At 38.4% G+C, this 23,070-nt stretch overlaps 1 protein-coding gene across 2 annotated transcripts; it reads left to right on the top strand.

Moving 5' to 3' along the window:
* The first annotated feature begins 1,221 nt into the window (after nucleotides 1–1,221).
* PLEKHA1 (pleckstrin homology domain containing, family A (phosphoinositide binding specific) member 1) lies at nucleotides 1,222–21,567 on the top strand. 2 transcript variants are annotated; one of them, XM_010020472.1, is made up of 11 exons: nucleotides 1,222–1,386; nucleotides 4,486–4,542; nucleotides 5,980–6,025; nucleotides 7,914–8,011; nucleotides 10,461–10,592; nucleotides 11,998–12,141; nucleotides 13,771–13,839; nucleotides 15,582–15,646; nucleotides 16,496–16,559; nucleotides 17,769–17,858; nucleotides 21,139–21,567. In XM_010020472.1, the coding sequence occupies exons 1-11, from the start codon at nucleotides 1,246–1,248 to the stop codon at nucleotides 21,466–21,468; spliced, it is 1,236 nt and encodes a 411-aa protein (XP_010018774.1). In that variant the 5' UTR covers nucleotides 1,222–1,245; the 3' UTR covers nucleotides 21,469–21,567. The 2 variants fall into 2 exon arrangements, with proteins under 2 accessions (XP_010018774.1, XP_010018775.1); XM_010020473.1 differs by lacking the exon at nucleotides 21,139–21,567 and adding an exon at nucleotides 19,006–19,110.
* The last annotated feature ends 1,503 nt before the right edge of the window (nucleotides 21,568–23,070 follow it).

The raw sequence follows: 23,070 nt of genomic DNA, 5'->3' as shown, positions 1-23,070 counted from the left end.
TATATAACTATACTGAAATCAAATAACTTTAAGGAAATAGGAAAGGTAGACAATTTTAAGGAATATTAAAAAGAAACTTCCATCTTACACAGTGAAAGGTGGAAGCTGTTACAAAAAGTGTGAAGTACTTAAACCTTCTATGGCTCATATTGAATATTTTTTGACCTGTAGTATTTCCCAGTTATGTACTGTATTTCTGAGGTTTGTAACAAAATGGAAAGAAGACTGAATTGTGTCTTCCCTACTCTGAGAAAGATTGGCACCAATCTGATTTTTATCATATTTAAATGTTGGGTTATTGCCATTTTTAGCTGAGTATGCAAATTTCTCTCTGGTCTTACATGGCTCTGAAGGTAAAATGACTGTCCTTGTAAAATAAAAGGAAGCAAGAAACCATGATGCAATAGCCTGCAGCAAGACACAGCCATAAAAGGTGAAGCAGGCGAAATGGGAGAAGGTGGTCAGCAGGATAGCTTTATAGCTCTTATTTTTCTAAAGCAAAACCAAAAAAGGCAAACCTCCCCCCACCAAACCCCAAAATAAACCCAAAACCAAGCCTAGAACCCTCAAACATAGTACCACATGGATGTGGAGGAGTTCAGTTTTGAGCCAGCAAGTGCCTTCATATCGTTGCTGCTGCATGTACAACTTCATTTTGATGATTATTTAACACATGAGGATGAAAAGACAGCTGTTCTTAGACATTGTTAGGCATGAAGTTCTTTTAGTAGGAGACAAGAAAAATGTGAGCAGTGTTTCTAAAAGCCCGTTTGTTGAATTTGCCTAAGCAAAATATGAGAAATCAGCGTTGGACAGCAGAGTTGCTGACAAAGATCTTTTCTTGACCATGAAAGGCAGTGTGGAAGAAGGAAGTGTAAACCTAGCATTAGCTCAACTTTGTGCAAGTTGTGGAGGAGAATCTTTGATTACTCTGTAGTGATCTTGTAGAAGCTGGTCTTGATGTTTATCTGCTATTTACCACTTGTCTCTTTGCGCTTAGGGTGTTAGATATTCTTATTATATGCTTCAAAGAAGTAGGAAAGACCTATCTAAAAACTCAGTGGTGATAGCGGGGGTGGGGAACAGCTATGCTTCACTTACTCTTCTGCAGAAACTTCTTTAAGCTACGAGTTGAAACTGCTCAAAATGTCATGGGTAGGCACAGAACAGGCTTAAAATTAGTAAGGAGGAACTTTGCTTGACTTCTACGCTTTTTGTTCTGCAGTGTGATGTCCAGGGTCAGAAATGCCTTATGTGGATCGTCAGAATCGCATCTGTGGATTCCTGGATATTGAAGAAAATGAGAATAGTGGGAAGTTTCTGCGGCGGTACTTCATTCTGGACACAAGAGAAGACAGTCTGGTGTGGTACATGGATAACCCACAGGTGAGATATTCTTGGCAGCTTTCTGGCCGTATCAATTACCACATTTTCAGATTACAAATTTACTTAAGTTTGAACCCAAGCTTCGTAGTAAAACAGTAACAGCAGCTTGAACATCAGTGAATTACCTCCCATACAAAGACAGGCTGAGAAAGTTGAGGCTGTTCAGCCTGGAGAAGAGAAGCTGTGTGGAGACCTCGAAGCAGCTTCCACTATCTGGAGGGGGCTACAGGGATGCTGGAGAGGGACTCTTCATCAGGGACTGTAGTGATAGATCAAGGGGTGATGGGTTCAAACTGAAACAGGGGAAGTTCAGGTTAGATATAAGGAAGAATTTCTTCCCTGTGAGGGTGCTGAGGCGCTGGCACAGGGTGCCCAGAGAAGCTGTGGCTGCCCCATCCCTGGCAGTGTTCAAGGGCAGGTTGGGCACAGGGGCTTGGAGCCACCTGCTCTAGTGGAAGGTGTCCCTACCCATGGCAGGGGGTTGGAGCTGGATGATCTTAAGGTCCTTTCCTACCCAAACCATACTATGATTCTACGAACATCAGTGAATTCCCAATATATGGAATCTAAGTATTATCAGGAGATCTAGGGATGAGACAGGAATCTGTATATAATCCCATGTAGAAATCAGTCATTAGTTTTGAATCATGATATACTATATTTTATGTTAAGTGCCTTGAACGTTCATTACAGGTTCTCTCAGGCACTAGTTAGTGCTGTATGATACAACCAGACTACATACTTGTTTCACTACACATACCATGTAATCCACCTGTAACCTTTTGTGAAACTGTAGTTTTTCTTATATGGATCAGTTGCCTGTTTTACATTATTTTACCTCAACAAAACCAGTCATTGAAAAGCAATTTATAGCGATGCTTGCAGTTTCAATACAGCATGAATGATAGATGAATGAGGAAAGCTTGTATCCATCATGATGAAGAGCATCTTTTATGTAAGAGCTACTTTTACAATGTACATGCATCAGTGTGTTTTCTAGCACAGGGGAGAACAGATAGTTGGTTAAGGTTTGGGTGCAGAGGCAGTGAAAGCACGGGATCTGGGTCAGTCTGCCAGGAGAATGTACCATTCTGCTGGGAAGACCAGAGTTAAAACGCAGTAGAAATCTACTGTTCAAAGGAACCAACAGCAAAAAGAGCTGTTTCAACCGTGCACAGCCCCATGAATGTGGCTTGTGACTGAAGCTGTTGCTGAGAGCAGCTCTTACTGAGGAGAAAAATGAAAGAATTTCTGTAAAGAAGAGATCAAACACTGAGATCAAACGTTTGATCTCAGTGAGTGAGACAAAGCAATTCTTTCCTTCAGTTTCTCCTGTGATCTAACCAGGGCATGTGGGCAAAAGCTTGAAATGCTGTAGAAATTGAAATTCCAGAGAGTTTTAACACTAATATTTGTACTGCACACCTCAGAGGTTTTAATTTAGGCTTTCTTATGTATTTTATGGTGTTAGCATTCATGTACAAGTGAATGGGTGCCTTGCAAGGGGCACATTGAAGCTTCTTGATTTTCTTCCACTGTTCTAGTTTTGAAGAGCAATGCAGAGCAACTGTTAGAGACCACTCTAAATCCTTGAAGTGATGAAACTCTTTGTGTAGGATGAGTCTACAGTGTGTGCAGAACTTCACTGGGCTCTTTGTTGCTAAAAGAAGTGCTCTATTTGTAGCTGTGAAAATAATGGTTTTAAGCCCACCAATAACCACACTACTATCCTAATATAAAACTAGTATATGCTGGGATGTAAATAATTTGGATAAAGTAAAAGTTAATTTATTTGAGTAGAATGGAAAGAACTCTTTTTTTAAAAATTTCAGTGTTACCAGTCTATAGTAAGCCTATAGTAAGAACCCACTTCTTACTGTTGATATATGAATGGAGCGTAAACCAGTATTTGTCTGTCTTTCTGACTCTGTAGGTAGCATTAAGGCTTCTCTTTGGGATATACAAGTACATTAGGCACTATGCAATAATGAAGGACACTTCAGCTGGGGAAAGGATTAGCAAGCAGATGCAGTATAGGATCATAGGACTTCCAGGGAGGCATGTAGTCGGAAGAATGATACTGCAGCATAAAAGACCATGACAGGACAAGGGGAATGGCTTGAACCTGCCAGAGGGGAGATTGAGATGAGCTCTGAGGCAGAAGCTCTTCCCTGTGAGGGTGCTGAGGCGCTGGCACAGGGTGCCCAGAGAAGCTGTGGCTGCCCCATCCCTGGCAGTGCTCAAGGCCAGGTTGGACACAGGGGCTTGGAGCAACCTGCTCTAGTGGAAGGTGTCCCTGCCCGTGGCAGGGGCTTGGAGCTGGATGAGCTTTAAGGTCACTTAAAGCTATTCTAGGATTCTATGAAAAAAGTATATGGAAAACAACACTGTTTAACAGAATAAAATTAGGAAGACTGTTCCATCGGAATTAATGATAGTGTTAACCATGTTTTGTGTTGCTCAGTTCTTTAACTCTTGTCTTTCTAAGTTACTAAGAATTGTGAATACTAATGTTAATGTTAAGACTAAATAGTATGTTAAGCAAGGATGTAAAAACAATGGAGAGTTCCTTTTTTGGATATATTTTAGGCTTAACTGCAGCTTTAGGAAGTGTCATGGTCTTTCCCTGCAATGACTTTAGTATTAAACGAAAAGACTGTGATATTTCAATCCATTTGGAAAATATGTAAGACAGCCTTTGAAGTATCTGACATAATAGATGAATGTCACTTCTTGTCCCTTCCGCCTGCCCTGGTCAAAATACATAAGACTCCAACATCTGTTAAGGAAAAAGTATTCTTTCCGGATTTCCTGGATGCAGACCTGCAAGAATCCTTTTTCCTCTAGTAAAATACATAAACCTCTGAAACAATTACTATTTGTATTGTTCCTAGTGGTCTTTCTGTTTTTAGTGGATTAACAGATGTGTGTACAATAAACAAGTAGTTTAGATTCTGTTCCAAGCATACATTGTGTATTGTCTATAAAAACACGTAGGATTTTCTTTTTGTTTGGGGAATTATTTGCTTTTTATGCATAAACACTGACTATGAGATTAGAATAAACTAGTTTCACTTAGTAACATATGATTTGTTGCAGAATCTTCCCTCTGGATCTCCACCTGTGGGAGTCATTAAACTTACCTATATTTCAAAGGTAAGATGTAAGACACTTGGTGCTAAATTATTGGTGAGAACTACTGAAGTCCTCAACTTTAGACAACTTCAGATGCCTTTTACATAGTGCATGGAAAGCTTTTGGCTTGTCTGCTGCTCCTGAGTTCTAGAGAAGTGTCACAGACACTTCAGTGGTACCAGGTTAAAATAAGAACAGACTCATTACCCTGTTGTCTGTGTCTGGTTTGTGGTTTCAAATGACAGCTCTTTGTGCTGCATGGAATTAATATTTCTGAACTGTATGTTTCAGTTCTTTATAAGTATTTGAATTCCAATTAGTCTTGGAGAAAAGACAGGCTTTTTATGAAGTGGAAGATTAAGTCTTTGGGTGTGATAATTTGCAAGTAATAATGTTCTTTAATAGACCAGCAAAGTTTCTAACTTTTACTTAGTTCATTACACTCTGTGTACACTCACATGCAAATATGTCTGAAAGAAAACTGAACTAAGAAAGTCTCCATTATTAAATTTGTAGTAGAAACTGTATTAACAAATAAGTGGGGAAAAATAACTGATTCCTCTTGGTTTTCTGCTCGTTTCTCATCTTTCCTTTGCTTTTCTTGTCCTACTGAATCTTCCCACCTTCCATTTTACTTCTTATTCCTGTAGAAGATATTCTTGGAGCTGCTTATATCATGAGTACAGAAGTGTCCGTGGAGACCTGTTTATGTCCTTCCTGTTTTCCTTCTGGGCTTACCTTGGCCCAGAGCTCACAGTTGTCCCCTTCAGAACCTTGCGTCTCACTTTAAATGGGAGCAGGGGTGGTCGCCTGTGCCTGTGTGCACCTTTGCTGCAGCTCAAGTGTGCCTCCTGGGTGGATGCTCTAACTTCCCATAGTTTTTCTAGTTATGTCTATGTGTTTTTTCCTGTTTCTGGCCCAGAAAAGGGTTTGATGTGAGAGGCTGCTTTGCCTTCTCCCTCACCCTTGATAGAAGTGCTCTGTAGTGTAAAAATGTCAGTGCCTCTCTCAAAACAGGACACTTGCTTCTCTTCCCCCCAGCAGTGCAACATTTCAGGGACTCCCGAAGAAAAGTGGCCGCTAGTATTTTCATGTTAATGAACCAAAATACAACTGATGTCCTTGACAGTATGAAATGTCCTTGAATCTTCAGTTCAGTTGAGATGTAGAATTTTGAAATACAAGTGTTAAAAGTAGAAGTGTTATTTTTCCAGATTTCAACATTTGGTAATGAATCCTTAAACTTAAGGAACAGGAACATATGGCGGAAGCTGTTTCTTACCATAGGTTGCACATCTTGAACTGAATTTTATGTAGTATATTTTGTTATATCTTTATATCTAGCAAGCTTGCTGTGCTGCTGATCTTCAAATGTAGCCACTTGAAAGAGAAAAAATGTGGTATCTGATGTACATTTTGTATGCACAGTGATATTTATAATCTGAATTTCCTCACTAGGTTAGCGATGCAACTAAGCTAAGGCCAAAGGCAGAGTTCTGTTTTGGTAAGTTCTTGCACACAGCATGTGCATCAAGTACATTCTTCAAAACCAAATACAATGTTGTGTAATTCACTAGATGTAGCTGGAAGTGTATAGCTTTAAAATGTTGGCTTCTTCATAAGGTGTTCTTGTGGTTTTTCATACTGCAGTTCAGTGAGGAGTAGGTGAGAGCTGGTTTTCAGATGCTTGACATTTTTGAGGCATTAATAAGCTAATGGAAAATGCTGGGTGTTTTCAAAAGCATGGCATGCTTGTCAGCTCTGAAGACAAGTAATTTAACTATTTCAATCTGTATTACTGATAAAAGAATTAATCTAAAAATACAGTCAGCCAGTGCTCTTGTTAAATTTCAGCCTCTCTTGCTGCACTGGAGAAAATTTGCTTTGGGTACCTGTTAGTTTGATACTTAAACTTGTTGAAACTTGAGTAAAGCTTTAGATGATCATAAAAACCCCTTATAAGTAATTTGCCCAGAATTTAATATAATTCCAACCTTTTTTTGACAAGCATTTGACGTTCACGAAGTGTGTATAGAGACTGGAATCAGCCTCTGCTCTGTTTAAGAATAACCATTCTCTATGGTTATGGCTGCATTCATGTAAGACTTCTAGCTGAGGTGAAGGTACTGAAAATGCCTGAAGGTTTAAGACAGTTACTTAAGGTGTCCTTTACCATGTGGAGTGTTGTACAGGCCCGGAGAAGGCCACTCTGCCTGACTTGTGTAGTCTCTTGCGTTGAAGCTCATGAAAAACACTTGGTAAATCACCCCTACAATGTGTAAGGCTTCAAGGATTTTAGACTAGCACCTAGTGTGTTAATTCAGTGCCATTTACAGATTCCTCTGCACATGCATGTGGGGAGGTGTTTGTGTTTGCCAGCTGTAAAGTTGTTCTTGTTAGTGGGCCAGCTCTAAAAAGCCTCAATGATCCAAGATGCTAGCTGAAAGCTTTGAATGTTTCTGATTTATTAAAGTGGTTTTGATGCTTTTTAGAGGAAAAATTTACATTTATTGTCTTTTTATTCAAATAGTGGGAGTTGTTTCAGTCAGCTCATTATACAGTTCTGTATTTTGAGTTTATATTTGTATTTAATCATGTTTGCTTCACCCTCTTTGGGGAGAAAGATGATAGAAGAGTAAAAAGCATCTGTTCCTGGCATGCGTTTGCTGTTAGCAATGACCTGAAGAACTGTTATGTTATAGGTAGAGCAGTGAAATCTGTTCAGACTTTAAAGTTCTGAGAAGGTTTTAGTTACTGTTCACCCTAATACTAATTTCAACTGAAGTTCTTAGAATTTGTGAGAAAACTAACCATGGTGTTTGTACTGGTACACAGAAATATGTTTGTCCTTTTTGGATAAAGGTAAGCTAGGTGTTGCCAAGTAGATAAAAAATAAACTTCTATGTTCTGGCTATTTTAAAGTTGTTTGGTCCTGAGTATCAAATACTTAGTAATCAATACTGATTTTTCCACACCTTTAAAGAAAAAATAGTAGTTATCATAGTAACATCGAGTTTGTTGCAAAGGGGAACAGATACTGGTCATAGGATTAACAGGGGAAACCTATAGAAGTCCCAGTGTAAAACTTTGGTGCTTACAGAAATTGAGAAAAGGGAAATGGAGCTGTACAAAGTTCTGATAAAATTCAAGGCTTTTTCTATGGAATAAAAAGAATTTGACATTCTGTATGATGCTTAGAAAATAGAGAAGAGAAATAGGGGGTTTCTTGTAGAATAGATTAAGTCTGTCAAGTGCATGTATGTAGCTTAAGATGATTTTTCTAAAAAATGTGTCAGCTTAAATACAACCGGATTTTCAATCTGACATCAAATATTCTATGAAGTTCTTAACTTTGCTCTCAAATGTTAACTTTTCATAATGGTTTTCAACAGTTATGAATGCAGGGATGAGAAAATACTTTCTACAAGCCAATGATCAGCAGGACCTAGTTGAATGGGTGAATGTTCTGAACAAAGCTACCAAAATCACAGTAAGTGCTTTTGTTGCTATTTAGCAATGCTTTCAAATGGTGACTGTCTCAAGATGCTTAAATGTGCTTTGCCTACAGTTTTTTATGCTACAGTAGTTCTTTATCTCTACAAACAATTCTTGGCTTGGCTTTCCAAGACTTGGAAGAGTGTGCAGAACTCTCCCAAACTTGAATTTGTTACTTTTTGCTTTAGAACAAAGATATGATTCTCTTTTTCATTACAGCATATAACAGTTTCTGATAATTTTAAATTAATCATACACATTTAATATTAATTGAAATATCCAGAAGAAACTTGCAAGCAGGGAGAAGATACACATGCATTTGCCTGCTGTCAAAAGTTCTTCTTAAGGTATCACTAAACTACTGAGCAAACACGAGCCATGTTCCAAAGGCTCTTTCCTTGTTTCAAGTAAGATCCAGTCAAAGAAACATTAATGCATTCTTCTGATTAGTATTAAATTACTTTCCTGGTTTGCATTAGGGCAGCTGGTTATCACATGATAGGAAATCCCACATATTACCTCAGTCTTTGCAGGAGGCAGAAGTTACGGTTTTGTTTCTCTCCAGTTTTGGGAAGTGATGACAACTGTTTTGAGAGAATTCCCTTACAAAGAAGGGGTTCTGAGCATGGATACACCCATTCATGTTTGTTATCAGCAACTTTCTCATTTTTAAGTTATCTAAGGATGTTTCCATGAGTTGTTTGTGGTGTTTTAGTGTAGCCCTTTTTTTTTGAGGTATAAAACTGTTATTACTATTAATAAATAAAAAGAACAGAAACTCAAAGCCTTCTCGCTTGGGTTTTTCATAAGGAGGACACCACAACCAGGATTGAGTTATTGCCAGCTCAAGAAACAGGGTGAATAAAGAATTAATTGCATCAGGTTAGAATTTAGTCTGCAAGTTCTAATTTTTTGCCTTTGAAGGAACAAACCAAGATCATTCAATTCTTAATTTTCACAGGAGCATTACTTGCTGTAGATCGTAATCCTCCAAGACTTCTTGCGTTTTTCAGTACTATGAGTGCTGATAACTTCAAAATAACTATGAACCTCTGCAGTCTAGCACATTGTGTACCCGTTTGAGTGCTGTTTGAAAATGCACTCCTGTCAGAAGGTGGTTGTGGAGTTGGTCTGTAACATTTTAAGTAGGAGTTTGACAACTGAAGCACTTACCCATAAAGCTGTAGCTACAACCCCTTTCTCTTGAAAGGCTGAGGCCAATGATCTGTGCACACTAGGAGAGAGTTTTCTTCAGCACCAAACTTGGCTGTGAATAGAGTTCCCTTTTACCTGTGCTGGCAAAGCTGGGTGTTGTGCAAGGCTGTTCCTTGGTGGAAGTGAGAATGAGCCGGACACCACAGCTGAGAAGCTGCTGAGTGGTGCCTTCACTTGGCCAAGTGAAGGGGGTAGCTGTCCCAGGCTCTCAGGACTGTTTGTACTTCTTTGCAGGCTGTTTTTCTGTAAATTAAGCAGTCCTGGGCATAGGAACTAGAATCACAGCAGACTATAAAGTAGCTTTGTTTTTGTCTAGGTCAGTTCAGCTTCAACTTCTGAATGTGCCACAGTTTTGGATGGCAACTCACTGTGTAAAGACCGTTTGCGTGTCCCTTTCTGAAGGAATCTGCATGTCCTGTGTAAATATCCAACAAGTTGCTGGCTGGAATATTTTGGTGTGAGACTCTTGATATCTTCTTGTTGAAGTTGCTTCAAATTTACTATATTAACATTAGGGGTGAAAGGAGATGATAAATAAATGTCTTAGGTAGCCAGTCAGTGCATTTCTTGAGTTACAGGTATTTACTTCTTGCACAAACTCAAATTTGAGTAAACATTTTAGATCAAAACACGTATTGGGAAATTAAATTCCTGTGGTGTTTTGATTGCTTTAGTTCCACATTTGAGAGAATTAGCTAATAATAGAAATAGTTATGCTGATTTTGGACAGAGTTTAGCAATATATGCAGGATTCATGGAGATAGTACACACAGTCTTCATGCCAAGTCTTGGAATATGAGTACACACTGCTCAGGTGTCTTACTTTGATACAAGTCTCAGTGCTGTAACCCCATATTTGTGGCCATACTGTGCTGCTCTGGGGCATCCTCAGTCTAAAGTATCTGCTACTAAAACTGAAAGCAAGTGAAAAATAAAGACCCAGTTCTTCTACAGATTAGCAGTGCTTTTTGAAGATCAACTATAGCACTTATGGCATAGCTGGGAATTGGTTTTTAGATGTCAAGACACCTGGTGAAATGGTCAAGACACCACCACATCTTCCAAGAACCAAAGCATAGCCATTGCAACAGACTTTCATGTAAGCTGTTTCTAGCCTTTTATAATTAGAGAACATTTTTCTGAAAATCAAATGAAAAAATCTTTAGTAATGATTAGAGCTTTTTTAGGTCTTCATAAAACTGAGCTTAATTACAATATTTCACTTTCAGGTACCAAAGCAGTCTGATCCTCTCTGTCAGATGGATAATGCAAATCGTCAAGCTGAAAGTCCAGGTGGAAAGAAGCAAGTCTCTTACAGGACAGAAATTGTTGGTGGTGTTCCTATCATTACACCTACCCAGGTAATACCAATACGCTTCAAACGAGCGGGCTGTTATTTGTTAGGGGAAGCTGGGGTTTTTTTGAGGATTTTATTCCTTTTATACAAAAATTATACAAGATTACAAATAATTACTTGAGTATGGGGGGGCGGTTTGCTCAGAGATATTGGTTAGTATGCTGAAAACATCTTTTTGTGTGTGTGAAATGAACTCTTGGTGGTAACAATGCCAAAGTTCCGTCTTTTTTGACTGCCAGGAAAAGTGGGCAAAGAAAGGAGGTGATAATGTCAGCTGCTTGTATATACACAATATTATTAGAGGTAATAGGAATGACAGCAAATTAGACTATTGCAGAAGGGCCTTATGAGATGGCATGTGTGGGCAAATAAGTGAAATTCAGTGAAAATAAATATGATGTAAGGGATTTTGGGAAAAACAATCCTAGTTGTTACAGAAAATACTGGATTGTGAAATAACCATTTCCACTTGAGAGCTTAGAGTTATGGTCACACTCTGAAAACATCTTAGTGTTCAGTAACAGTGGAGGAAAAACCCCATAAATACTAGGAGTTACTAGAAAAAGAATAAGGAACTGCACAGCAAACATCTTTGTTGCTGTATAAATCCTGTCTTTGACCAGACTTTGATTACTGTGACCAGTTTTGTTTTCACCTTAAAAACAAGAACTGGAAAGGTTCAGAGAAGGATTTCAAGGATAACTGGTCCATGTGCAACTGTGTTCCAGTATGAGATCTATGAGCTTTTAAACAAAGGTAGTGGTGTAACCAGGTGAAACAAAGGGAAGGAGATCTTTCAGTGAGTAATAAAACATAAGGTACTCCTTGCTGAAAGATGGGATGGATGCCCGAGTTTGAGAGTGGACAAGCTCATGGAAGAAGAATCTATGCAGTGTTAAAGATACAGAACTGTATCTGTTTCTGGAAGTTCCCTGAGCTGAACAGTTACAGATTGGATTAATATCATGTAAATTACATGTATAGACCTGAACTGATTTTAAGTTGGTGGATTCTGATGTTTCTTATGGTCCTAGAAATAGACTTTTCTCTGATGTAGCCACCTCTAGTGTTTTGCACTTAGTCATGTTATGTGTTTGCTCTAATTACATGTATATATCTTGGGTTTAGGTCTGTAATGTTCATTGGGTATCTGTCAATACTGCTTGAGGATACCCAACACTTTCTTGTTTTAGTTTCTAAATGGAGCTTGCCAAGTACTCAAGAGCCCTTGAGAGTCTCACTAGTTGTCTCTAGATATCAGTTGAAGTATTTTGTCCTTTCAAACAAATTAGAAGTGGGATTTATGAGCATGGAATGATGCCATTCTTCCTTATTACAACTAGTACAGTTATTCTTTAACCTTTAGAGAAAAAACTGAGAGTATTGTGAACTTTCCTGCTTTTTTCTAGAAAGAAGAACCCAGTGAGTGCAGTGAAGGGGGTGACAGGAATTATTTGAAACGGTCACAAAGTCACCTTCCTTATTTTTCTGCTAAGCATCCCCCAGATAATGCTATTATCAAAGCTGGTTACTGTGTAAAACAAGGAGCAGTGGTAAGTATTTGAGATCAGTATGTTTCACTAATCAAAGGTCCTAAGGTGGTAGTTTTACTTACCAAATAGATAGTTAAAAAAGACATAATTGCCAGTAACTTTAGCACAACCAACAACATTAAGGATGGCTAAAGAGAAAACTCGTCCTCCAGTAGCATGTAATTTATTGCTATATTACTTCTTTTCACAACATTCTTCAGTGTTATATTGTTGGAGACTTTGGAGAGGACAAGTGAATGCACAGAGGCTTTTCCATCATGGTTAGTGTATGCCACTAGGAATTATTTTGTCCTGCAGTTTAATATAGAGATCCTTATTTACCATATTAGAAGCAGCTAAATTAAGGCAGAAGTGCAATGTCTGCATGCTTTTTAAATCACTAAAATGCTTCAAAAAAGCTAATATTGCAGTTCAGAGGAAGAATTATACGACCTGCCAGGCTGATTAACACAAGTGGAACTATTCACATGATGCCTTGCTAATAGAAGGAACAGATAGTTCAGATTAGCAAGATGCTTCGTGACTTCTCAGGCTAATTTTATCTTGGATTATGAAGCTTCTTCTATAACATTCCTTATTTTTAAATTTATAAAAATAAACTAGAAACCTTTCATGTACTGTCTTTTAACGTTCCCAGTGGGTATTTGTGCTGCTAGGTTGCTACAGCTTCAAAGGAGATAGCTGAACAATTCCTACAACAGAACATAGCTTCCAGAATCTTTAATTTTAGCAGCTTAAAAAAAAATATAAATTAATAGGATAAAGTCTTGCAGAATTATTTTGGAGACATTATATTAATACACATCACACGTCTCAATAAATTAGAGCTTTGAGCAACCTGCTCTAGTGGAAAGTGTCCCTGCTCATGGCAGGGGGTTGGAACTGGCTGAGCTTTAAAGTCCCTTCAACCAAAACCAGTCTGTGATATACTGCAAATAAACATGATAGATTAATAACTATAAATAGGAATTATATAATATCACATATTAGAAATATGAACTAGAATTATAAGTTGAAATTATAAATAGAAGCCTAATATATAAAATACAAATATATTTACATGTTATATATGAATTGAGACCTCACTTGGAGTATTGTGTCCAGTTCTGGTGTCCTCAACATAAAAAGGACATGGAGCTGTTGGAGCAAGTCCAGAGGAGGCCATGAGGATGATAAGAGGACTGGAGCACCTCCCGTATGAAGACAGGCTGAGAAAGTTGGGGCTGTTCAGCCTGGAGAAGAGAAGGCTGCGTGGAGACCTTATAGCAGCCTTCCAGTATCTGAAGGGGACCTACAAGGATGCTGGGGAGGGACTCTTCGTTAGGGACTGTAGTGGTAGGACAAGGGGGAATGGCTTTAAACTTAAACAGGGGAACTTTAGGGTAGATATAAGGAAGAAGTTCTTCACAGTGAGGGTGGTGAGGCACTGGAATAGGTTGCCCCAGGAAGTTGTGAATGCTCCAACCCTGGAGGCGCTTCAGGCCAGGCTGGACAGAGCCTTGGGCGGCATAGGTTAGTGTGTGGTGTCCCTGCTTATGGCAGAGGGGGTGATGGAACTAGATGATCTTAAGGTCCTTTCCAACCCGAACTATTCTACGATTCTATAATTCTTATATTTTCCTTTAACAGATGAAGAACTGGAAGAGAAGATACTTTCAGTTAGATGAAAACACAATAGGATATTTTAAGTCTGAACTGGTAAGTTTTCCAGTATGTGTTGTTTTCCAATGTTATCCAGTGATACTTGCAAGAAAATCTGAAGAAATATGTTTGTATATGAAAAATGTGCAGTGCTGCTACTGCAGCTCTGAACTGTGGGCTGGAATAACTTTCCATGAATGGGAAAAAACTAATAAGGTGGCTGTTAACTTGGACTTCAGTCTTCTCTTTGGGGATCTCTCTGTAGGGCACTGATAAAGAGGAATAGGATGTATTGTACAATCACCCTGATGTTTGTATTAGCATCTTATGTCACTTTGCACTCACTAATTGTGTTCCTGGCCACTGGAGAGACAAAACTGTCATCTTGCTGTTCTTAATTTCAAGTTAGAATAGTGGGGTGGTTTGTTATACAAATAATGGGATCTTTTCCCATCACTTGTGTCACCAGGGCAGCCAAGACAGGCAAAGAACTCAGCTGTTCAGCAGCAACACTTACAGTTTGTTTGGGTTTCATGATCTTTCTTCCCCGCTCATCACTCATCAACCTTTTAACTAATTTTGACCAAATATTAAGTGCATTCAGGCAAGTGGCTGGTACTGGATGCAGTCTGTTTTCCCCTAAGGAATCCCACACTTACTAAGCATGGGAAAATATGTAGCTAAGGAATGAAGTTTGAGTTGCAGAGTAGTAGGAATTATGTAAATTTGAGTTTAGAGGCCAATTGTAAGATACAAAATGTCAAGAACCCACATTTTAGGCTGTTTCTGAAGAGAACTTTTGTTTTATTTTGATGAGAGAGTAAACAGTAGCAGGAGTTTGGTCTTGCATCATTATGTTTGTTAAAGCTTCAGCATAACACAATTCTGACTCATTGCCTATAATACATACATTTGATCTGCTATAGAGACAAGTGATCTAATGAAAACTGACATTTGAGGATGGTTATATTTAGGTGACATTCACTGTTTGCTCTAACGACATTAATCTCTTAAATATATGTAATAGAAACTGTAGAGAGAGTCATTCAGAGCTGACAGCTTTTGTTTTGACCATAAGCTGAAGCTGAAGTCACCCATTGTAACATTGCTTAAAGAAGACACAGTAGGAGGTAAAGTAAGTTGGGTTTGTTTGTGTTTGACTGCAACAACCACAGGAAAATAATAGTATGTGTGACATCACGTTGTCATGGCAAAAGTGAAAGTATTTCTGCTTGAATGTTCTCACTTTTTTCCTCTTTGTGACACTTTGACAGAATTGTAACACTTGTTTTTGTTACAGTAACAGAATTTTCATATGCTTTAAGAATTCATGCTCTGTTACAGGTTTTTGGTACAACTGATTTGTCTGTTATTTTTAATTATATGGAGCCTAGGATACAGTTCATCTTATTTAAAGCCATGTCAGTGCAAAGCATCCTGTATTGTAGCATTTCATAGCAAATATATATAATGATCATTGTACTGAAATAAGCTGCTTGAGGCCAGATTCAGTTTTCTGGTCTGCTTAGGGGTGGTTGTCTTTCTTTACAGTAAGGTGAATGAATGATTTTGTGTTATTTACTTCTTGATTTGGCTTCTTCTTCATTGCAAGCACCATTGTTAGTTTAATACTTACAAAAGCAGCTTCAATGTAGGTTGCCACCACCTTTTACATAAGTGACTGCCTTGAAAGTCTCATTTATCTAACTCTGCTGCTGTCAGCTGTCCTGACCTCTGGCTTTCTGACTGTCTTGTAGTTGTTAGATATTTTCTACTGAAATACTTTGCCTTCTTTTCAGGAAAAGGAACCTCTCAGGGTCATACCGCTTAAGGAGGTCCATAAAGTTCAGGAATGCAAACAAAGGTGAGGAGAGAAGTACTGATGCTGTTACGTAGGATGTAGTACACTGCTTTGTCATGAGCAGCCTGCTCCTTGGAAACAACAGAGAACTTTGATACCTTCAGTTGGTGTATGCATGCGTGATACTTTATTTCTAGGACAGCAGGCAGTTTGTGCATCAAACTGGTTTTGATGGTTCTCTATTAGTGTCTGTTTCAAACTTGCAACATTCAATAGAATGTAAATGCATTGGGCAAGGGTGGAACAAAGGGATATCATGCAGTCATGAGTTAGAGATGCATGGGTGCAGTCTGATTTGAGGCAGCAATTTTATGAGTCTCTATTCTGCTTCTATAATCTCTAAACCTTCAGAGGCTATTACCTTATGTTAAGTGTCTGAATTTAGATGAGAACGCTATTCCTCCTCTAGTTTCCATCCCACCAAATGGCAATACACAAAGGAATGAATTGCCTTTGTAGTAGTTATGATGGATATTGAGTTTGGTTTCTTTACCAGGCTACTGTTTAGGACTAATACTTTGTGAAGACATAAACAAAATATATGTGAAACTTACAAAAATTTGACTAGAATAATGTTTTTCAATGTAACATATGCTTTAGAATGTTCCAATTAAAAATGGATATAGTATCACACATGCCATTGATAAACTGAAGAGTCTTGGGGCTAAAATGAGTTAAGAGATGCTGGTTTTCTTTTTCCTATTTGGTATTTACCAAAAAACCAACAGTAGAGTGATAAGGAGATGCAGAGGTCTTCAGACCACAAATGCTTTCTGCACATCCTAAAGTCTCTGTAAAATAAAGTGGGAAAGTTGTACTTGCTGTTGAACTATTTTTGTGCTTCATTTACAGTGATATAATGATGAGAGACAATCTCTTTGAAATTGTAACAACTTCTCGAACCTTTTATGTACAGGTAATTTCTGTTTTTTAAACTTTGGGCAAAACAAAGAGACTACCATAGTCAAAGCAAAGCAGCACTGCTGTTTTGGTTTTAAAGTTGTACTTAACTCTGCTGTGATTTTCAGAAGGACTGTGATTTCTGTTACATTTCAGAAAGATGCATATAAGAAATCCTCCCCATAAGAGCAAGTGTTGTGTTGGTAGTGTATGAAAATACTGAACAATAAATCCTAATGTGATTTTGTTGGCATTTGGGTCTTCACATTCTGTAGGATCAACTCTATATATTAAATCTTTTATTCTGAAGTACTGGATTTTTAGATCTAGTAACAGATTTCTCAAATTCAAGTTAGTTTCCACATTAAAATACCTACTAAAGCACAGCAACATTTAGATATCCATACCTATTTAGTAATGTAGATCCATGTGCACTTTATCCACTGCATCCTTACCATGTTACCTTCTACAAATCACAAAGACTTGCTTTTCCTAGCTACATGGGAATGTGATGCTCATAGTACTGGAAATAAGAGTTTCCCTTATAGGATCAGAAAGGTCTGTATAGTCTAATACAGGCAGTGGTGCCAGATGCTGAGTTATGAGCTGAGTATAACTGACATGTTGCAGATGCTTCTTGCTGGGTGGATGTTCTAGTTTAATAAAGCTGCAGCCTAATTAGGACATAGCTTTAGCTTTTGATCTGCCTTTATCCCAGTGCACCCTTGGTATTCAGTGTTCGTCTTGCATCTGTGCTGGATTGTTGTGCTAAGTAAATGTACAGCTGACCCCGAACAGAGACTGGTTTTTATTTGACTGCAACTCTTCAGTAAATACCTCACAGAAGTAAAGTGCAGCAGTGACTGAAGAGTACAGAAGTTATGTTGTTGGCCAAAATCTGCTTAAGAGGAGTCAGATCTGTAAGAATTTCTGTGGGTGCTTTGATTATTTTTTTTTTTTTTGTTTGCTGGAAGTAAAGCTTTGAGTCTGGAGTATGCAAATAGTATAAAAATACTTCTTGCTTAATACTGTATATAGCTATATACATATAGTAAATTCAGGGTGAGATTGTAAGAAATGCCAGGGTTAAAGCCACAGGGACTTCCATTTCTTAAATAACAGACTACTGAAGTAGGGTAAGGCTGTCATTTTAATGCAGATGGTCAGGACACTGGGACATTTGCAAGTTGATCATGTTAAATACAATGCATGTTGTTTGATCCAGGCGGACAGTCCAGAAGATATGCACAGTTGGATAAAAGCAATTTCTGGGGCCATTGTAGCACAGCGGGGACCTGGAAGATCAGCAGCTTCCGTATGTTACTCTGAACTTCAGAGAAAATGTGATTAGTTGATGTTCCCTTGTGCACATAAAGTTCTAATGGTTTTATTTTTCCCCTCTCACCTGTCCTCTATCCTGTCCTGTAGTAACATGATATCTTTGCATGAACTTTCATACAGACTGGCATAAAATATGTTGTGTTTTAAATTGAGCACTTATCTAAGTCTTACCTGTATATATAACATTACGTGCATTGTATTGTCTTGAACATGTAGATAATGCAACTGCTAACCTAGAAAAAGTCTTCTGAATGCAGTAGGATCTTAGTCACTACTACTAGCTTGGAAGTAAAATTGAAACATTCTAATTCCTGCGAGGTGTTTCTGCTGGTTGCAGAATTTTGCAATCAACTGGCAACATCCTAATTTGTTTTAAACAACTCTCACTGCTAAATTGTCATTTTCTATTGTTGATAGTCTATTGTATATGCAGATACAGAGTCAAAGTAACTTCTCTAACAGATCTCTGCTCGCATGAATTAGTTTCTACTATTGGAAACGTAGCGTGAACACCACCAAGCTTTACTGAACTGAGACACTGTGACAGAGCTTAATATTTGTGAAGCCATGTGGATGCCAACACTTCATGCATTTAAACTGCATTAGATGTTCAGTACAAAGTACATGAGCTTGTGAAAAGCAGCAAAGGTTACTGTGGTATCACAGTAACAGTCTTCAAGTATGTCTGGATTTAACACATTGAGTACTTTCCAGTTCAGATGTTGCAAGCTGTGGTTTTCACTTTCTGGCTAGGGAGTGTTTTGTAGTAAGCTGAAAATATCATTACCCCCATCATCTGAAATCTGAGAATTTAAATCTGGCTTTTGACTACACGTTTGCATTGATTCAGTGTTTCTGTTAACTCCATCTAAACTCTCCATTAGTTTTCACAGCCAGGAGCTGCTTCGTGCTTCGAAATACAACTCCCCATCATAAAACTTGTTTCTGTTTGGGGGAATGAAGATATGCAGATAACTGTTCTTTGTGTATGCTTATTTTTTTTGTGGGGCTAACTGAGCAATCTAGCTATTACTGTCTGCATCACTTCTTTCTTTTTCCCTCTCTTCTCTTCTTTCCCCAAGTATAGGTTACTCTAATCTTAGCTTTGCACTGTGTTCCAGATGCGGCAGGCCAGAAGGCTGTCGAATCCTTGTATACAGAGGTATACATCAAGAACTGGTGAATGCAGCACGTATGTGGGCTCTCATGTAAACTTGCCTTCTTAACAGAGGGCTAGAGACTAATTTGCACTATAAAAAACTAAAAGTATGGCTACCTGTTGTCATTACCATTACTGAAAACTAACTCATAAATTATATCATTCACTTACAGGTTCGCACTGTTTTTTCTTGCTTTTAAAATAATTGGGAATTAAAACTGGCAAAACCATGTCTTTATTCTTCAAAGCATACTGTGTATTTAAACATAAGTTATGTGATGTCATTGTAAGAGGAAAGTATTAAACCTAATTTGCATGAGAGTTCATATTTCCATTTTACTTTCCATTTGTTTTATGAAACTGCGCAAAAGCAAAATGAGATTTAAGCTACCCACAAACTAATACAGATGCGTGCACAGAAAAACATGCACATTGTAACTCTAGCAATTGGAAGGATAATGTTGTAGCCTGATTTGCATGGCTTCTAAGTCTCTGCATGAAACGATGCGTTACAACATAGAAGCATTACAATGTGTAATTGGTACACTGTTCAAAGCAGCCCACCTTAGGAGTAATCAGCAGCATAGTCTTTTAACTGTGAAATTACAGTCAGTGTGGGTAGTAAAATCTGAGTGTCCTTCAGCTCAATTTATAGACATATTGTCCTCATATGCCTTACTTTTATGCTATTTGTTGAACTAAAGTTATTGAAAATAAGAATAGTAGGTAAATCACTGAATGATACGGTTTTCTTGAATTGGAGTATCAAGTCAGGTGTGAAATAAGGCAATGTAAATAATGTGAAAGACTTCACTGAAACTCAGCACAAAACTGAAGTCCAAAACAAGTTGCACAGCTCCTTCACCCAGTAGTATTAGTTACTGGATTCTGCCAGGGACTACTGTATTTCTTTTTATAAATTATGATTAAATTCATGACCTCATGTCATAGCATTCTAAAACTTGGGAAACTGCAGTGAAAGAATAAGTATTTCATTTAGGATGTATATTTACATCTTGGACACACATCTGTGATGGGTTTTTTGCTAATATATGTGCTTGAAAAGTGACTTGACTTGTGTACACACATGGGTCTGCAGTTTAGTTCATGTCCAAATGCTAGTGATGGCAGAAGTGGCAGCCTCTGCCTTTAATGCATGCAGAGTGAAGTATTCACTGCATCATCCCACGTATCACTTGATAACATCACTTAAAACTGTATCCAGCGCTGCTTTAGATATCCCTAGGGTTTTGGGACATCCTGACAGAACTGATGTGATGCAGAAGCTAAGGAATGTTTTGTTCTGGAGATGTACGGCAGACAGGATATCCTAAGACATGTAAAATGGCACTCTGTGCCTATGCTGTAGACATCTAAATGGTTCCTAGGTAGTCTGGGAACTTGTTCCTATCAATAAGTAACCGGTGGATGATAAGTTCCACAGTATCAATCTAATAGCTATATGTAAAGGCCAACAGAATGGCAGTGAATAATAATAAACACAAGAAAATAACTTGGCAATCAGAAGGAATAGCTTCAAAATCAGTTTCTTTTCTAGCTCCATTAACCTTGGAAATTGTAATACTGTCATCCAGTCTTGATAGCATAAGGTAGTCACTATTTTTGTTTGGTCCCCGGAGAGATTGGAACCCCATGAGGAGGGAACAGTAAAATGTTCATTACTTCAGGATTTAGGATAGGAGTGCCTGATGTATATGAGTGTGTTTGAATACATTTTGCTCTTGGAAAGGTGTCACTTTCAAATGCCTGTCTTCAAAAGGTTACTTAATATAGTAAAACAAGAAGCCTCAATTTGCTGGACTATATTATAAAGTCTAAATTGCTGCTGAGCTTGATTTGAGAAATACAATTTCTTCAAATGAAGAACCTGATGTTGTGTCACATACTGCTGTAAGCTCACATTTAATAACACACCGCCTCGAGAAAGCACCTGCCTCCTGCTGCTGTGGCTGATGCTTTGCTTTGTGTATTTTCTGTCTTGATTTTATTGTTTTCTCTAAGAGCAAAATCTGAAACTGCATCTTCCCAACGTGATGTCAATGGCTTCATCTGACACCTGCTCTTCTTTTTCCAGGAGCATCCCGAGTCTTCTTCCGAACCCAACCATGCTCTCCGTTCTGCCATCCCAGCCCCAGCCTCCTCACATTCCACAGCCGCTCACGGCAGCCCTCTGGTCCCAAACCCTCACGCCAAATACCCTGCCTTGGAGAAGCGAGGATTTCACGAGTCTTTTACCAAGGCCAGGCCAGGGAGCTACAAGATCCAGGTTGTCGCTCCAAGAGAATCAGCTTCCAAAGTGACTGAAGGGGGCTTCTCGGAACCCCAAAGTAAAAATGGCACTCAGGAACAGGATCCTGGCCTTGTGGATCTGGATGATGCAAGCCTTCCAGTTAGTGATGTGTAGTGATGGAAGTGTTTGGAGAATGATCCATTTGTTTGGTCCTCTTAATTTCCTTGCTCGGACTTTGAACCAAAGAAAATTATAGGAAATGAGAACAAAAAAACCGGAACACTGATTTTTATATATATGGATGTGTGTGTGTTTGTGTGCACACATGTGTATATATAAGGTGTTTGTAATATTGCCTTTCAGCTGAGGGTCAGAAATGGACCTTAGGTGTTTTCTCAAAGCCTGATAGTAAATCACTTACTAGGGAGGGGCCACTGCACAATTTAGGAGGAAAAATAAAAGACAAAACCAAAATGTACTTCTGCAAGTAAGCAAGGTACCAGCAACTCTTCACTCCTAATCTGGCACACTTACTAAATTCACAACTAATGCTACATTGTGGAGAACTTATTGCCAACAAATGTGATTATTTAATTTCATTTTGAACTACAGTAAGACGTTAGGCATAGATGAGGATTGTTTCTCTCCGTGACTTTCAGATACCAGAAATGCACAGAAAGTTTCTTCTGTTCTTTAGGATCAACAGTGTCAACTGATTTGTTGTCAGATCCAGAATTCTGAATTATGGAATTCTAATTATGGTGCTGTGAAATGTCCACTAAAATAATATTTTGAATAGTCAGCCTGTTTTTGATGCACTCCTAAAGATGGGTTATAACCTTTTGCACATTGGGATTTCAATGGTCTGCATGTCACGGTGTTTTGGAGGTGGGGAGAAGAGAAATTGGGACTTTGGAATTTGGACACTTTTTAGGTCTTTTCACCTAAGTAGGGTTTCTATTGTGTTACATGAGGCTTTGCAGCAATTAATTTCTCTTAAATGTCTAAATGTATCCTTTGATGACTGTTTTGAGAATGGTTTTCCTATCAGTGCTTTGTGAACAGTTCTTGTCTCTGTATTGATCAGTGGAAGACCTCCTGGGTTTGTTTTGTTGTTGGTGGTACTGAACTGTTCATAGTCATGCAATTGTGGCCTATAACTTTTGGTGCACTAAGAATCTCAAGTGCCTGTGTTTTTTCTCACGTTGTTGAAACACTTTGGGATTAGTTATGTACACAAACCATTCTTAATGGTTTTGGCTGGGGGTTGGTCTGAGTAGCATAGTCTGAAACAGCTCTTTAAAACAGGAAACTTATGCTAGGGATACCAGTGTTCTGGTATTGCACCTGCTAGCTGTGCAATATGTTTTGTTTAAAAAGAGAGTATTTGTTCTTTGTGTACACTGTCTTACGGGGCTTCAGTGAGGCAAATGGGAAGAACCTTTACATTTCAAGTACTGGATTAGGTGGAGTGTGTCCTGTTCATCTTATTCTAACAAGAAAAATGTTTGCTTTAATCCCAACCCCACAAGTATCTCATGCTGCTGCTTAGTGTGATTCAGATTGTCCAGCTTGGTGATACTCTGGGTTTTTTGGTCTCCTGGAACCTAAGATACATATCATACAAGTCCATCTTCTCTCCAACTTCCAAACTGACTTCCTGCTTGAGAGATATGGATGGCTTTACCATGATAATTTGTTGATCCAAGGATAGAATAATTGGTGTCATAGAAGAATGAAATATATCTAACTTCAAAACCTTAAATTCTGTCAGCA

Source organism: Nestor notabilis, unplaced genomic scaffold (genome assembly GCF_000696875.1).
Source record: "Nestor notabilis isolate BGI_N333 unplaced genomic scaffold, ASM69687v1 scaffold13388, whole genome shotgun sequence".
Lineage (NCBI taxonomy): Eukaryota > Metazoa > Chordata > Aves > Psittaciformes > Psittacidae > Nestor > Nestor notabilis.
The sequence above is the reverse complement of the archived record's forward strand: the minus strand, read 5'-3'. Positions and strand labels throughout refer to the sequence as shown.